The sequence below is a fragment of the Salvelinus alpinus genome, chromosome 28 (genome assembly GCF_045679555.1).
Source record: "Salvelinus alpinus chromosome 28, SLU_Salpinus.1, whole genome shotgun sequence".
Lineage (NCBI taxonomy): Eukaryota > Metazoa > Chordata > Actinopteri > Salmoniformes > Salmonidae > Salvelinus > Salvelinus alpinus.
The window spans coordinates 27,202,812-27,219,999 of NC_092113.1; the positions used below are offsets into that span (position 1 = coordinate 27,202,812).

At 44.7% G+C, this 17,188-nt stretch overlaps 1 protein-coding gene across 1 annotated transcript in view; it reads right to left on the bottom strand.

Annotated features, from left to right (window-relative positions):
- The window catches only part of LOC139557578 (inactive dipeptidyl peptidase 10-like), a 47,462-nt gene that overhangs the window by 1,870 nt on the left and 28,404 nt on the right, over positions 1-17,188 (bottom strand). Inside the window, exons 6-21 of the mRNA XM_071372571.1 lie at positions 11,380-11,432; positions 10,658-10,739; positions 10,118-10,238; positions 9,335-9,489; positions 9,115-9,212; positions 8,086-8,209; positions 7,440-7,481; positions 7,211-7,315; positions 5,521-5,612; positions 3,218-3,265; positions 2,128-2,246; positions 1,938-1,985; positions 1,592-1,690; positions 726-792; positions 277-471; positions 120-174 (exon numbers count right to left, since the gene is read on the bottom strand). Of these exons, the coding sequence (XP_071228672.1) occupies positions 120-174; positions 277-471; positions 726-792; positions 1,592-1,690; positions 1,938-1,985; positions 2,128-2,246; positions 3,218-3,265; positions 5,521-5,612; positions 7,211-7,315; positions 7,440-7,481; positions 8,086-8,209; positions 9,115-9,212; positions 9,335-9,489; positions 10,118-10,238; positions 10,658-10,739; positions 11,380-11,432 (1,503 nt within the window). The remainder of the gene's footprint in view (positions 1-119; positions 175-276; positions 472-725; positions 793-1,591; positions 1,691-1,937; positions 1,986-2,127; positions 2,247-3,217; positions 3,266-5,520; positions 5,613-7,210; positions 7,316-7,439; positions 7,482-8,085; positions 8,210-9,114; positions 9,213-9,334; positions 9,490-10,117; positions 10,239-10,657; positions 10,740-11,379; positions 11,433-17,188) is intronic.

The following is a 17,188-nucleotide window of genomic DNA, read 5'->3' on the forward strand; positions in this document are numbered from 1 at the left end:
AACAGAGAGACTTTATAATATATGCTTTTGCAACATTATACTTTTGAAACTCATGTGATCACGTGGTCATGGCCAGAATATAGGTTAATTGTTGCTGCCATAGTTAACATAATAGTAACCTTGCCATACAGGGCAATCCGCCGATCATCAATGTAAGGCAATTGCATCAACCACCTGTGGAGAAAAAAACAAATAGGTCATACATTTATTTATGGATAATTTCTACAATATGTCAACAAAATGTCATGGCCAATAATAACACTGTATAAAACTAACTCTACGACTCCTAGTTGATCTTTGACTCTGAGGGAGCTGAGCTTGCGGGGATCCACACTGCTAATCTTCTGCCCCCGGCCGACCCCACTCCTTCCATCCACCCAGGCTAACGCCATGTCATGTGTGCTGGCGAGCACCTCAGGCCATCCCATAGTAAACTCCTCCGTCACCGACTGACTGCCTGGAACTCCGTCCCTGCATGACAACATGAGGAGCAGGGTCAGCTGGTTTTGACTAAAATTTCAACTGGAGGGACTGAGCAAAGGTTAAACAACTAAGCTGTGGTTTAGCCTGCTGGTAAACTATGGGGAAATCAATGTCTGTTAAAAGTTATGTAACAGGCCGTAAAACTGTAAAAGTGAATCCTTGATATAGGCTCACATTAAGAGGCTTCATACAATGGCATAATCATGTTATAACACCATTGATCAGCTGTGTTTATAACTTACACAATGATGAGTAGAGGGAGAAGGTGGGCCTCATAACCCTGGGGCAGAGACAGCTTCAGGTGTAGATCTAAAGGAAAACGAACAGAGGGCCCACACTCAGTCTCAGATAAGATATACAGAGATATACACTGAACCAGAGCTCATCAGTATTCTCCCCCTGAAACACCTGTGGGCGCCAAACTAAAGGACCAGTAAATGAGCTCCCCTGAGTCCTATGCATGTCACTTAAACAATGAGTTAACGGTAGCTCATTGAGAATGTGTAGGCCTACAGTTGACACCCACACACACACACAAAGCACACATACACGTGCGCACGCACACACTTTGTTCTCCTCCCAAAGGGAGAGTATGAATCATGCTCTCGCTACCATGGAGACCTAATCGCTAAATGAAACAATTACTTTCTTGATGGGTATGCTGCTGTATTTGGCTTGTTATTTACATGCCTGGCCAAGCGGAACCAGTCTGTTCTGTGACTTTTTAAACCTAAAGCAGTCTCTGTTCTGTGACTGTTTGAACCTAAAGCAGTCTCTGTTCTGTGACTGTTTGAACCTAAAGCAGCCTCTGTTCTGTGACTGTTTGAACCTAAAGCAGCCTCTGTTCTGTGACTGTTTGAACCTAAAGCAGTCTCTGTTCTGTGACTGTTTGAACCTAAAGCAGCCTCTGTTCGGTGACTGTTTGAACCTAAAGCAGCCTCTGTTCGGTGACTGTTTGAACCTAAAGCAGTCTCTGTTTTGTGACTGTTTGAACCTAAAGCAGTCTCTGTTTTGTGACTGAAGCGAATGGAAAATTATGTCAGTGAATGTTAATTATAATTTTAGACTGCTCTGTGTGTGTGGGCCCAGGGTGGTTTCACACACTTACCATGGTTGTCAGCTGCGAGGGTCTTGAAGACCGTCTCTGGGAGTCTCTTCCCTTCTAGGGTCTCAGAGAGAGGTGTGTTGTCCTCCAGAACTATGTATCCTAAAGGAGATCAAACAAAATACATTTACATTTACACAGTCTATTCACGGTCATGCAGCTATCTGCCTCCTTTCTGAATTCCAATAACTGTCTGAAACTGCTCAAAATTCTTCTCTACATTATATGTTCGTTTGCTCATGTTGCCCTCTACTGGCCATTGTTGAAAGTGTCTGATGGTAAAAAGTGGAGAAGGTTCGAGATTAAGATTCAGAGTGTTTAATAGATTAGTCAGACAAACCAGACTCACTGGAGGGGTCCTTCGTGTTGTGTACTGTCACCTTGGGGACTCCGGGGCCTAGGGAAACATGGGCCAAAGAGATAGAAAAATTATACATGTTTGATTATTGTTAAAATGCTGTTTTAATTCAAGCAGTAGGGTGTGTGCGTGTGGTGTGTGAGCGTGCCTGCGTTTGAGTGCGTGTGTACAGAGCTCCTACCTAGGCAATAAAGTGTGAAATATGTCTGATTGGGGCTGAACACTGCTTTGAAAAAGCTACAGTCATCTAGAAGGTTGCAGGTCAGACACTGGCGTTGGAAGATCCCTTCAAAGTCCGCACTGAAAGAGAGGAAGACAACAGAGTGACCAAACACACCTTAAAGAATAGTGTATGAGGAAGGTTTGGGTCTGAAACTATTTGGCTGTCCCAATCAATACATTAAGGTTGTAAATTACACCTTAATTAAACAAATAATACAATGATAGCTATGCTAAAATACATTACTGAGTTGACTCCTCAAACACAAATAGGACTGACTTCTCAACACAAATAGGACACTTCAAGGGTGAAAAAAAGGCAACAATTTAAATAAAACCACTATCTCCGACCTCTCAGTAAGTATCTCTCCCCAAGGGAGGTACCAAAAAAGAATGCACAGAAAATCACCTTTAAACCAGACGCCAATCTCTCCCTCTACTCTATCATCTGGTGAGGCCAAAAGCAGACTAATAAAAAACACAATATAAAACATATAAGGCGAATGACTGGTGGGCTGAGCACATTAATCACAGGTCGTGGATCAGTTTTTATGTATGTATACTGTATGTATACTGTAGGGCAATATAGGGAATAAGGTGTCATTTGGGACGCTGTCGTTACGTCCCAGTGACTCATCCTGTAGCACAGCACCATCCCATCCACTGCGTTGGCTTGGTCCCCTCTGATTAACATGTTAGGTGGTCTGCCTGGAGCGCCCTTCGAGAGGAACGGCTTCGGCTGCTGCACAATTTAACCCTTCAGCTCACGCCTCACTTCTCTGACCATCTACCTTCTCATGAAACCAGAAAATTGTTGAGCCACCATTCCTTTGACTTGAATTTGAAGTAGATAGTTTTGTTTCATTGGCTGATAAACTAATATTTTCATCTTAAAAATCGGGAATTACATTCAGTAAAAAAAAGGTATGTTTCAGTAACTAAAATGTTTTGATTTGGGAGCTGAAAAATAAAATTTAACTTCATCAGTCAAAGTCAGCACGCCTACGAAGGATGAAATTCTGGATAAAGTAGTTTTGACAGTATGGCCTCACCTGTACAGGTGTCTGCTCTGTCTGGATTCTTCTGTGCTGAGGAAGTAGCTGCAAACAGAGAGGACATAGTGATGCAGTCAATAGAAGACATTCAATCAACTCCCACCTTCCCAGGACCGCTGAATGTGGAGATACACTACATGACCAAAAGTATGTGGACACCTGCTTGTCAAACATCTCATTCCAAAACCATGGTCATTAATATGGAGTTGGTCCCCCCTTTGCTGTAATAACAGCCTCCACTCTTCTGGGAAGGCTTTCCACCAGATGGTGGAACATTGCTGATGGGACTTGCTTCCATTCAGCTACAAGAGCATTAGTGAGGTCGGACACTGATGTTGGGCGATTAGGCCTGGCTCGCAGACGGCATCCCAATTCATACCTAAGGTGTTCGTTGGGGTTGAGGTCAGGGCTCAGTCAAGTTATTCCACACCGATCTCAACAAACCATTTCTATATGGACCTTGCTTTGTGCATCGGGGCATTGTCATGCTGAAACAGGAAAGGGCCTTCCCCAAACTGTTGCCACAAAGTTGGAAGCACAGAATCGTCTAGAATGCCATTGTATGCTGTAGCGTTGAGATGTATCTTCACTGGAACTAAGGGGCCTAGACAGAACCATGAAAAACATCCTCAGACAATTATTTCTCCTCCACCAAACTTTAACGTTGGCGCCATGCATTCGGGCAGGTAGCATTCTCCTGGCATCCGCCAAACCCAGATTCGTCTGTCGGACTGTCAGATGATGAAGCGTGATTAATCACTCCAGAGAACGCGTTTCCACTGTTCCAGAGTCCAGTGGTGGCAAGCTTTACACCACTCTAGCCGATGCTTGGAATTCGGCATGGTGATCTTAGGTTTGTGTGCGGCTGCTCGGCCATGGAAACCCATTTCATGAAGCTCTCGACGAACAGTTATTGTGTTGATGTTGCTTCCAGAGGCAGTTTGAAACTTGGTAGTGAGTGTTGCAACCGAGGACAGACAATTTTTACACACTACGCGCTTCAGCACTTGGCAGTCCCGTTCTGTGAGCTTGTGTGGCTCACACAGCTTCACAATAACAGCCGATACAGTTGACCGGGGCAGCTCTAGCAGGGCAGAAATTTGTCAAACTGACTTGTTGGAAAGGTAGCATCCTATGATGGTGCCACATTGAAAGTCACTGAGCTCTGCAGTAAGGCCATTCTACTGTTAATGTTTGTCTATGGAGATTGCATGGCTGTGTGCTAGAGTTTATACACCTGTCAACAACGGGTGGGGCTGAAAGAACTGAATCCACTAATTTGAAAGGGTGTCCACATGCTTTTGTATAAATAGTATATGTTAGTTAGTCCATATGGACACTATGATATCTATGATTTATTTACACACTTCACTCAACACATTCATGGCATTAGTTGATTCTAAGACAATGTCGATAAGGCTGAATTACAGAACCTTTCCAGTGATTTGAGTTTGACTCCATTGTCTATACAGCAAAATTAGTATGAAAGCTGTGCTATATGAGTGTCTTGCTTGGAGGCAGACAGCCGTGCCAGCCACCACATGGGCAATTGGGACTGTCTGCATCCATCCGGTTCCCGTCATGCTCTGTGATGATGATGATGATGCTGCCACACACACACACACACACACACCGCACATGCACAACTCAATTTGTCTAAGCATGAAGGACTTGTGACTCTGGCCTGCTCAGTCTATGACCATCTAATCATGTCTTGTTCAGTTTCAGCTGACTTGCCCTGAGCAAAGTCAGATATTTTTTAAGTGAATACTACATTGCCTCTAAGTTAAGGATCAAGGGCTAGCTATTTTAAAAGGCAATAATACCTTTATGTGTTTTTGTGTCCAAAACATCGTTCTACAACAGTAGCCTACTTGTAATTTCTGCTAATCATATCAACACACACAGTTGCTCTCCACATAGCATCACACGCAGAGGCTTTCTATATAGCATCACACCCAGAGGCTCTCTATATAGCATCACACGCAGAGGCTTTCTATATAGCATCACACCCAGAGGCTCTCTATATAGCATCACACCCAGAGGCTCTCTATATAGCATCACACGCAGAGGCTTTCTATATAGCATCACACCCAGAGGCTCTCTATATAGCATCACACGCAGAGGCTTTCTATATAGCATCACACCCAGAGGCTCTCTATATAGCATCACACACAGAGAATCTCTATATAGCATCACACACAGACGCTCTCTATATAGCATCACACTCAGAGACTCTCTATATAGCATCACATGCAGAGGCTCTCTATATAGCATCACATGCAGAGGCTCTCACATACATTTTCCTATTGTCCTCATCCAGGGCACACAGCACAGTGACATCCCAGTTCCCGGACGTCAGAAAGCGAGGAGGGACAGAGGGGATGGCAGGCTGTGTCACATAGAATGAGAGAGAAAAAGAGGGGGATGAATACAGAAACAGACAGACTGCCAGTGGAATGCAGAGTCATCTAGAGAAAGATGTAATAAGATGTGAAGGGCCTCCCGAGTGGTGCAGAGGTCTAAGGTACTGCATCGCAGTGCTAGCTGTGCCCCTAGAGATCCTGGTTAGAGTCCAGGCTCTGTCGCAGTCGGCCGTGACCGGGAGACCCATGGGGCGGCGCACAATTGGCTCAGCGTCATCCGGGTTAGGGAAGGGTTTGGCTGGCAGGGATGTCCTTGTCCCATCGCGTTCTAGCGACTCCTGTAGCGGGCCGGGTGCAATGCACGCTGACAGGGTCGCCAGGTGCACTGTGTTTCCTCCGACACATTGGTGTGGCTGGCTTCCGGGTTAATTAAGTGGGCATTGTGTCAAGAAGCAGTGCAGCCTGGCGGGTCGTGTTTCGGAGGATGCATGGCTCTCAACCTTCGCCTCTCCCGAGTCCGTACGGGAGTTGCAGCGATGAGACAAGACTGCAACTACCAGTTGGATACCATGAAAAAGGGGTAAAAGCAACAACAACAAAAAGATGTGAAGAGAGTAACCGACAGATAGGGAGATGCAGATAAGAACACTGTCAGCGAAACAGAGCTATTCAGAAACAGTCACAGATACCTAAAATAATCACTGCCAAGACTTCAGCTCTCTGATATTAAGATCTGTATAATAACATATTGTTTTATGCCTGATGACTCAAACTGAATTCTTCCACTGCTCTATGTTCGCTAGACTACCATCGCTGAAGTCATTTGTGGTGACGTCAAAATGACGTCACCACAAACTAATCAGAGTACCAAACCTAATGACGAATTTTCAAAACGCCCACGTGTGTTCTAGCTCTGGCCCAACCCATCGGTTCCTGTGACCAATCAGAAAGGTTAGAATATCTTCCGAGTGACACAGCAGTCTAAGGCACTGCATCACAGTGCTAGTGGCGTCACTACAGATCCGGGTTTGATCCCAGGCTGTGTCGCATGCGGCCATGACTGAGAGACTCATGAGGCGGAGCACAATTGGCCCAGCGTTGTCCAGGTTAGGGGAGGGTTTGGCCGGCTGGCATGTCCTTGTCCCATCGCGCTCTAGCGACTCCTGTGGCGGGCCGGGCGGATGCATGCTGACACAGTCGCCAGTTGGACAGTGTTTTCTCCGTCCCATTGGTGTGGCTGGCTTCCGGGTTAAGCAAGCGGTGTGTCTAGAAGTTGTGCGGCTTGGCAGGGTTGTGTTTCGGAGGACACGTGGCTCTCGACCTTCACCTCTCCCGAGTTGCAGCGATGGGACTAGACTGTAACTACCAATTGGATATCACAAAATTGGGGAAATAATGGGGTAAAAAGTAAAAATATAATATGTTTGTGTTCTAGAAATTGTTAGGGAGGTACTTAGATCCACACTCATTGTAGAGAAGAAACAAACGTCAGTGGGCGTGGCAGAGCAAGGAGTTTGGGTAGCCAGGCAAACCCTGACCCTATTGAAGACTTAACAAGCAGTCTGGCATTAAACCCTTGGAGGATGACACAGGGGTATAAAAGTTTGAGTGCCCTCACACTGACCTGGGCTGGCAGACTGGCAATGTGGCGGAACTCCCCCCGGGCACCCTGCTTGGCTGGCAACGTCAAATAAAACCAAGAGCCATCAGATGAAAACAATGGCACCTCCTGTTGGACAAATGAGACAGGCATGGTCAACAATACCAATCCAGGAAATATCACAGGCCAATAAGTCTGGATCAGTATTCCAGTTTCAATTAGTAGCAGCTTTTGTGAAATGAGAAATGCCTACCTGTCGTTGGTTTTGCATTAAGTCCATGACCATTGTGTGTTTCTGTGGATTTGATATGGAGATACGAAATAAAGAAAACGTTTCAGCATATTTAAACAGCCAAAGTTAATATTGTAATGAATCCATAAGGACTGGCTGGAGAGAGGTGGCAAACAAATGCTGCAGCGGATCATTGGAAATGTTTCACAAGCAGTATAATTGACCTTATTTAAGCTGGAAGAATATGACATCTTAAAGGAAAAGGGTTGGTATTTGTTTCATTAGTCCATTGTTGATTTAGTCCCAAAATGTTCTCCTTGTCAGCAATCTAGTGTTCAAGATATGCAAGTTTCAAAATACAGAAAGCAATTTGCATCATATGATGCTGCGTTTTAGCATAATTCGGGGATGATTTCTGTATTTTTTTAAGTGACATATGTTGAAAACTTGAGTGCTGACAAGCAAAACATTTTGGGACTATGTCAACAATTGACTAATTAAACAAATACCAAAAAATAGTTTTTGGGTGGAGTTTTCCTTTAAGGAAATCAATCCAAACACCCCAGTGGATAGCTTGTGGGATGGAAATGCTATAAAAGTAATGAATGGCAGAGAGAAGAGTCAGGACACCCATTGGATTACTGTGGAGTAACCTTTGACCTCTCACCTTTGAGCATGCCCCAGTGGTGGCCTCACACACACAGAGCTCTGATTGGTTCTGGGCCCGGTTCAACCAACGTACCGCCAACTGAGTGCTGCTGATCCATGTCACCATGGAGATGTAGCGGTCTCTAGGGAGACATTTAGGGAAACAGACAGAAAGAGAACGTCTCTTGGATGGCACAACACAGATGTAAAGGGGATTTTCTAGGTGAAACAAATAGGAGAGCAGTCGTTGGTAAAGGCAATCAAAAATGAATCTGGTTTAATACAATTTGCAACAGGGAGACAACCTCCAGCATGGGAGCATAGAAACATAACGAGCCGTCTCTGAGCAGGCCCTTATATCCTAATCACATATGTTCTGTAAACACATAACAAAAGACATAACACAAGGTACTGAACCACACAGTCTCACACAATACAATAATAACCAGTGTATCCTCTGAACTGGCTCCTTTAAAGCCAATGTATGCTTGATCCAAAAATGTGGTCGGAGGCTCTGTGTGGAGGGTGTGACGCAATTGTGGAGCATCCGGGGGCATGCAGATGCCAAATCCAGCTCTGTACCGCATCGCTGTGCGCCTCCCAAATTTTGTAACAATGCGGAGGGCTCTATATAGCTTCGTGTAGCTCTGCATTAACATAATTGGTTGACGGTAGGTGGGGGCAGGAGGTCCTGTATAAACACAAACTCCCTTCCTTGACAACTTCCTTCACAACAGCGCTGCTCTGCTACACGAAGCATGAATGCCCTGACTTTTGCAGAGGCAGTATCACCATAAATGCTGCAGAGCCTTTTAGACTGGCGCCAATATCATCAGCAGATAGGAGTCTATAAGATTCAAATCTAGAATTCAAGCCTAGTGACCATCAACCTTGCACAAACAGAATCATGTGTATTACAGAAAGGAAAAGTATAATAGATTGTTTTAATCACTTAACTGAATATTAACTTTATTCATCTTAAATTTCCCATTAGAACAGATAATAACATTAATGACGATGTCAGTTGGTTAAATTTTGGACGTAGTACCTGGCCCTGACAGAGTCTGGAGGGATCATCTCTAGAGTGTGAGCTGGACCATAGAGATTCACCACAAACAGACTGACAGTGGGGATGGTGGAGCCAGCCTGTACACACACACATATAGGATCAGAGTATTAGATTCGTTAGATAACATGACAGGCTGAGAGCTGAGAGAACATAATCAGAGCATTCATACATTTTATCATATGAGATCAGTGTTGTTTACCTTGGGGTAAGGAAAGAACACATTGGAGGGATAGACCCCACCCAAGAAGTGAGGTATCTCCATTAGCGGTGTGGCAGAGTTGTTGATGGTGAGGTATGCCAAGCGAGCTCCATCTTTCGACCACCAGTTGGCAGGGTAAGTCAAGAGCACTTCCTCTATAAACAATTTTACAGATGAACAAAGCAATCATGTGTCAAAACTATTTCAAATACACATTTGTTACTCATGGAAGTCCAATTGTTACACATTTGTCACGTTCTGACCTTAGTTCCTTTTTTATGTCTTTATTTTAGTTTGGTCAGGGCGTGAGTTGGGGTGGGCATTCTATGTTGTTTTTTCTATGTTTTGTTCTGTTGTTAGATTTCTATGTGTTTGGCCTAGTATGGTTCTCAATCAGAGGCAGGTGTCAGTCGTTGTCTCTGATTGGGAGCCATATTTAGGTAGCCTGTTTTTCATTGTGTGTGGTGGGTGATTATTTTCTGTTCTGTGTTTTGCTTCACCGTACAGGACTGTTCGTTTGTCGTTTTATTGTTTTTGTTCAGTATTCTTATTAAAGCAATATAGACACTTACCACGCTGCGCATTGGTCCTCCTCTTCTTCCACCCACGACGAGCGTTACAACATTGCAAATAGTGCAAAACATTTCTCAAAGCCATATACTATCTGCAATGTCATTAATCTCAGGGAACAGTTTTCAATATGGAACATTTTGCAAACAGTTTTTAACCAACCAATCAATGGCTATGTCATCGTGATAGAGGAAGGGTTAGAGTATCTCTTACCCTCGTAAATCCAGTCACTCAGCCCGTTGACCACCAGCCCCTCTCTGCCTGTAGCTGTGAGGCGGAGAGGTTTACTGGTCACTTCTGTCTGGTAGTAGATATCGCCTTCAAACACAAAGGCCTGGCAGCAACAGAAACAGTACTAATCCATTATCAAAGCAAGGCACAGAGTGCTCAGTGTTGGCTGGCCCAATCAAATGTCTGATTGGCTCCAAGTGGGAATGCATCAGCCAGCCAAGTCACAAGCCAATACATCTCAACTTGCCACTGAAAGAGTTGCATTGTCAGTTGAACACAAACATTGCACTGAAAAACACTTTACATTCAAAACACATAATCCAATATTAATCTAAAACAAACACTGTGAAATAAATCACAGAAAAAATCATAACTCAAATATTACCACCGCTGAATAAAGGCGTTATAGATTTGTTGTGGTCTCAAATGCATTTCTAGACCACCAGATATTGAGGTGGAATGCAGGATGAGTGAGTAAAGGTGTGTTTTGTCTCTATGAGTGAATGAGAGCAGCTGCCTTACCAGCTGGTTCCCCTGCAGTCCCCAGGCTGCATACTGTATCAATGCCTTCTCCCCCGCTGGAGGGTTAAGCTCCAACAGAACCCTGGGACACACACAGACACACACAGACACACACACAGACACAGTCCCTCCATTAGGATTCGACTGGCCTCTAAAGCCACTTGTGGATAAAAAAAAATGTAGAGAAAAGATCCGTCCATGCTTGTTCGTAAGCACTTGCGAGATGTCGTGAAAAAGACACGATGCAAATGCTAAAACCAAACAGACTGAGGTCGGTCATGCAATGGAATAAGACCTCTTTCAATGCATTGAAACAACACTCTTATCCTCCTAAAAACAGGCAGACATATTGTGGCAACACATTCCCAGGCATTTCATATTTTGTTGGAGAGCAGGTCATTCTGAATCCCTTTAATTGGCAATAGTGCTCCTCATACTGTAGACCCAAGGCCAAAGCTTCCATCGACAGACACACCTTCCTCACTGGTGGGCCAGCAGATAGGAATCTCTGATAGTAAACCTAGAGTTGATGTTGACCAGCCAGAGAGGACAATTACTGTATAAGAGTAATGGATGTCTGACATAACAGATGAAGTTTATTCAGATGAAAGAAATACACATTTGGTGGTGCTTGGCCAGTCGAGGCCAGGGCCCACTTGCGTCAGCAATGCACATGCCCAGTGCAGCCCATGCATTAGCCTTCATGGTTCTACTGTACCTACCCTTTAGCCACATTGTAGATGGCATAAGAGGCTGTGAAGGACTGAGAGAAAATCTGGAAGAAGTAAAGGAGATGATGGGCACATTGGTCCCAGAGTTACACAAACACTCAATCTCAAACACGCACGCACGCGCACACACACACACACAAACACAGCCCTGAAAAAACAGAATTAAATGTATAGTTAGACCATAAGACAATCTAAATATGCAAATGAACAACAATTGGAAGTCAGTGGCCAGTCCATGAAACCAGGTCAGCAATTCCATCAATCACATTGCATCATCACAAACTTCAGTTCTGATTATCCAATCGAACAGCACAGACATTGATTACCCAGTCTATCCTAACAGAGAACAGGAGACATTACAGGCATGATGTCATGTGAGGATGAGAGAGAAAAGGGGGACAGAGAAAGACCTCCTCACTAAGTAACATCATTACAGCCAATATCCCTCCAATTGAGAAAGATTGAGAGTGGCAACTCAGCTTGACCAGTGGTCAGCTAGGCATGTCGAAAAGTGGACCCTAATCAATGAGTGTGTCCTGAAAGTATTTTTTTGAAACTGCACTATCGGTTAGGGGCTCGTAAGTAAACACTTCACTGTAAGGTCTACACCTCCTGTATTCGGCGCATGTGACTAATAACATTGGATTTGAAGTGTAAACTAACTCTGTGTGTGTGTGTGTGTGTGTGTGTGTGTGTGTGTGTGTGTGTGTGTGTGTGTGTGTGTGTGTGTGTGTGTGTGTGACATTCTATAGAGGACATTAGATAATTTTTGACTTAATCTGTCTAGTACTGTCTTTTTGCTAGCTAGGGCTATCTACTTTAAGTGCTGCCTGTTTTCCCAGTAGACTACTTGGTGTGTGACCAGCTGACTGCTCATAACTTGCTGATGATTGTTGACAAATCAACCGGGATGAAGGGGCAGTGGCTGTATTGAAAGGGTAGTAGTTTCACCTATTTTCTGAGTGTATATAACCAGCTTCTCAGGCTCTATCTCAGTGTGCTTCATTCTATAACTAGAGGACTCCTGATATCTCCAGGAGTGATAAGTATCATTTTTGTCTATCTGTTGTGGTGTAGTACTGTCTTTTTGCTAGCTAGGGCCGTCTACTTTAAGTGCCGCCTGTTTTCCCAGTAGACTACTTGGTGTGTGAACTGCTGACTGCTCATAACTTGCAGATAGTTGTGTTTTCTGACTATGTTTTCTCTCATAGTCCTAGAGCATCTGTTCGTCGCACCGGTGGCACAGGGCTACTCATTTCTCCTAAGTGGAGATTCTCTTTTATCCCTCTCTCACCAGTCCATTTCCTCATTTCAATTCCATGCTTTCACTGTCACTTGTCCACTCAAGCTTAACACTGTTGTCATCTATCGCCCACCAGGTGCCCTTAGAGAGCTCCTCAATGAGCTGGACACCTTGATAAGCTCATTTCCTGATGATGGCTCACCACTCTTCCTTCTTGGAGACTTCAACCTCCCTAGCCACTCAGGCTCTACCCAGATGGTCATGCACCTTCACAATCTTCGCTCTCTCTCTCCCACTACTCTCTTCTCTTCTATCCCATCAGCTCTCCCTTCTGCTAAATCCTTCTCCCTTCTCCCTCCTGATTCTGCCTCTTCGACCCTACTCTCCTCCCTTTCCGCATACTATGACTCGCACTGTCCATTTTCCTCCTGTCTGGGTCATCCCTACCCTCCTTCTCCGTAGCTGAGTGACTCATTGCAAGCTTACAGAACAGGGCTGTGGCCAGCTGAGCGAAAAGGGAGGAAAACTAAACTTCTGGAAGACCTATTATCCTTTCACTCCCACCTCTCTACGTTCTCTTCCTCTGTATCCGCTGCTAAAGCCGCTTTCTATCACTCTAAATTTCAAGCTTCTGCTCTAACCCTAGGAAGCTCTTTTCCACCTTCTCATCCCTCCTTAATCCTCCACCCCCCCTCCTCCCTTTCTGCGGACAACTTTGTCACAACTTTGAAAAGAAGGTTGAAGACATCCGCTCCTCATTCACTCAGTCTATTGGGTCCACTGGTCACACTCACACAGAACTCCCCTACGCCTTGACCTCTTTTTCCCTTCTCTCCAGATGAAATCCTGCAACTACTGCGGTCCGGCCGCCCGACAACCTCCTCCATTTTCCCTCATCAACTCATCCCTGAACACTGGCTCTATCCCCTCTGACTTCAAAATGGCCCAAGTCTCTCCCCTCAAGATATCAATACTCGGGGGCCTCCCGAGTGGCGCAGTGGTCTAAAGCACTGCATCGCAGTGCTTGAGGCGTCACTACAGACCTGGGTTCGATCCCAAGCTGTGTGACAACCGGCCGTGACCGGGAGTCCCATAGGGCAATGCACAATTGGCCCAGCGTTGTCCGGGTTTGGGAGTGTTTGGCCGGGGGGGCTTTACTTGGCTCATCGCTCTCTAGCGACTCCTTGTGAGCGGTGTTTCCTCCGTCACATTGGTGCAGCTGGCTTCCGGGTTAAGCAGGCGGCTGTTAAGAAGCACTGTTTGGTGGGTCATGTTTCGGAGGACGCATGACTTGACCTTCGCCTCTCCCAAGCCTGTTGGGGAGTTGTAGCGATGAGATTGGATCGCAATTGGATATCACGAAATCAGGGAGAAAAAGGGGGTAAAATACACTACCGTTCAAAAGTTTGGGGTCACTTAGAAATGTCCTTGTTTTATAGAGAATATCTACAGAGGCCCATTATCAGCAACCATCACTCCTGTGTTCCAATGGCACGTTGTCTTAGCTAATCCAAGTTTATCATTTTAAAAGGCTAATTGATCATTAGAAAACCCGTTTGCAATTTTGTTAGCACAGCTGAAAACTGTTGTTCTAATTAAAGAAGCAATAAAACTGGCCTTCTTTAGACTAGTTGAGTATCTGGAGCATCAGCATTTGTGGGTTGAATTACAGGCTCAAAATGGCCAGAAACAAAGGACTTTCTTCTGAAACTCGTCAGTCTATTCTTGTTCTGAGAAATGAAGGCTATTCCATGCGAGAAATTGCCAAGAAACTCTAACCAGAATAGAAAGAGGAGTGGGAGGCCCCGGTGTACAACTGACCAAGAGGACAAGTACATTAGAGTGTCTAGTTTGAGAAACAGACTCCTCACAAGTCTTCAACTGGCAGCTTCATTAAATAGTACACGCAAAACACCAGTCTCAACTTCAACAGTGAAGAGGCGACTCCGGGATGCTGGCCTTCTAGGCAGAGTTCCTCTGTCCAGTGTGTGTTCTTTGCTGATCTTAATCTTTTCTTTTTATTGGCCAGTCTGAGATATGGCTTTTTCTTTGCAACTCTGCCTAGAGAGAGAGGGAATTAATTCTAATGTGGAGTAATAAATCCTTCCCCATTGTTCCACCAGATTTCTTTGCTTGTCTCCCCCCCCCCATTACTATATCCCCAGCTCCAAATGGAGGAGCCACACTGTAAACAGACCAGAGTGTGTGTGCTCACGTGGAACATGGCGACAATTGGACAGTAATGAGATACAACAGTACTTGTATGAGGTGAGATATTGATAGGTATTGTTGCGCTGCAGTACACACCATAAATAAGGTTAATAGAGTTCTTCCCCCAGCCCATTTCTTTGTGCAAAACATATGTTTCTATCTGGTAGTGCCTCAACATGCAGTACAGTCATGGCCAAAAGTTGAGAATGACACAAATATTAATTTTCAAAGTCTGCTGCCTCAGTGTCTTTAGATATTTTTGTCAGATGTTACTATGAAATACTGAAGTATAATTACAAGCATTTCATTAGTGTAACGATCGTCTTCCGAAGAAAGAGAGGAGGACCAAAGCGCAGCGTGGTAAATGTTCATGATGATGTTTTTTAATTAAACTCAGAACACTAAACAAAACAATAAACGATGTGAACAAACGAAACAGTTCCGTGTGGCGACAAACACTAACAAGGAAGACAAACACCCACAAACCAAAAGACAAAACAGGCTACCTAAATATGGTTCCCAATCAGGGACAACGATTGACAGCTGCCTCTGATTGAGAACCATATCAGGCCAAACACAGAAAACCAACACAGAAATAGAAAACATAGATTACCCACCCAACTCACGCCTTGACCAACTAAAACAAAAGACAAAACAAAGGAACTAAGGTCAGAACGTGACAATAAGTGTCAAAGGCTTTAATTGACAATTACATGAAGTTGATGCAAAGAGTCAATATTTGCAGTGTTGACCCTTCTTATTCAAGACCTCTGCAATCCGCCCTGGCATGCTGTCAATGAACTTCTGGGCCACATCCTGACTGATGGCAGCCCATTCTTGCATAATCAATGCTTGGAGTTTGTCAGAATTTGTGGGGGTTTGTTTGTCCACCCGCCTCTTGAGGATTGACCACAAGTTCTCAATGGGATTAAGGTCTGGGGAGTTTCCTGGCCATGGACCCAAAATATCGATGTTTTGTTCCCCGAGCCACTTAGTTATCACTTTTGCCTTATGGCAAGGTGCTCCATCATGCTGGAAAAGGCATTGTTCGTCACCAAACTGTTCCTGGATGGTTGGGAGAAGTTGCTATCGGAGGATGTGTTGGTACCATTCTTTATTCATGGCTGTGTTCTTAGGCAAAATTGTGAGTGAGCCCACTCCCTTGGCTGAGAAGCAACCCCACACATGAATGGTCTCAGGATGCTTTACTGTTGGCATGACACAGGACTGATGGAAGCGCTCACCTTGTCTTCTCCGGACAAGCTTTTTTCCGGATGCCCCAAACAATCGGAAAGGGGATTCATCAGAGAAAATGACTTTACCCCAGTCCTCAGCAGGCCAATCCCTGTACCTTTTGCAGAATATCAGTCTGTCCCTGATGTTTTTCCTGGAGAGAAGTGGCTTCTTTGCTGCCCTTCTTGACACCAGGCCATCCTCCAAGTCTTTGCCTCACTGTGCATGCAGATGCACTCACACCTGCATGCTGCCATTCCTGAGCAAGCTCTGTACTGGTGGTGCCCCGATCCCGCAGCTGAATCAACTTTAGGAGACGGTCCTGGCGCTTGCTTGACTTTCTTGGGCGCCCTGAAGCCTTCTTCACAACAATTAAACTGCTCTCCTTGAAGTTCTTGATGATCCGATAAACGGTTAATTTAGGTGCAATCTTACTGGCAGCAATATCCTTGCCTGTGAAGCCCTTTTTGTGCAAAGCAATGATGACGGCACGTGTTTCCTTGCAGGTAACCATGTTTGACAGTGGAAGAACAATGATTCCAAGCACCACCCTCCTTTTGAAGCTTCCAGTCTGTTATTCGAACTCAATCAGCATGACAGAGTGATCTCCAGTCTTGTCCTCGTCAACACTCACACCTGTGTTAACGAGAGAATCACTGACATGATGTCAGCTGGTCCTTTTGTGGCAGGGCTGAAATGCAGTGGAAATATTTTGGGGGGATTCAGTTCATTTGCATGGCAAAGAGGGACTTTGCAATGAATTGCAATTCATCTGATCACTCTTCATAACATTCTGGAGTATATGCAAATTGACATCATACAAACTGAGGCAGCAGACTTTGTTAAAATTAATATTTGTGTCATTCTCAAAACTTTTGGCCACGGCTGTATGTTATACCAGCACCTAGTTGTCTGTAACTGCAGAGCAGACTCAACTCTCCATTTTCTTTTCCCTTCTCTCTAAATTAAACAGTCTTACATTACATTACATTTTAGTCATTTAGCAGACACTCTTATCCAGAGCAACTTACAATTAGTGCATTCATCTTAAGATAGCTAGGTGAGACAACCACATCACATTTTCTCTTTTGGCAGTTTCCACCTGTCTAATTC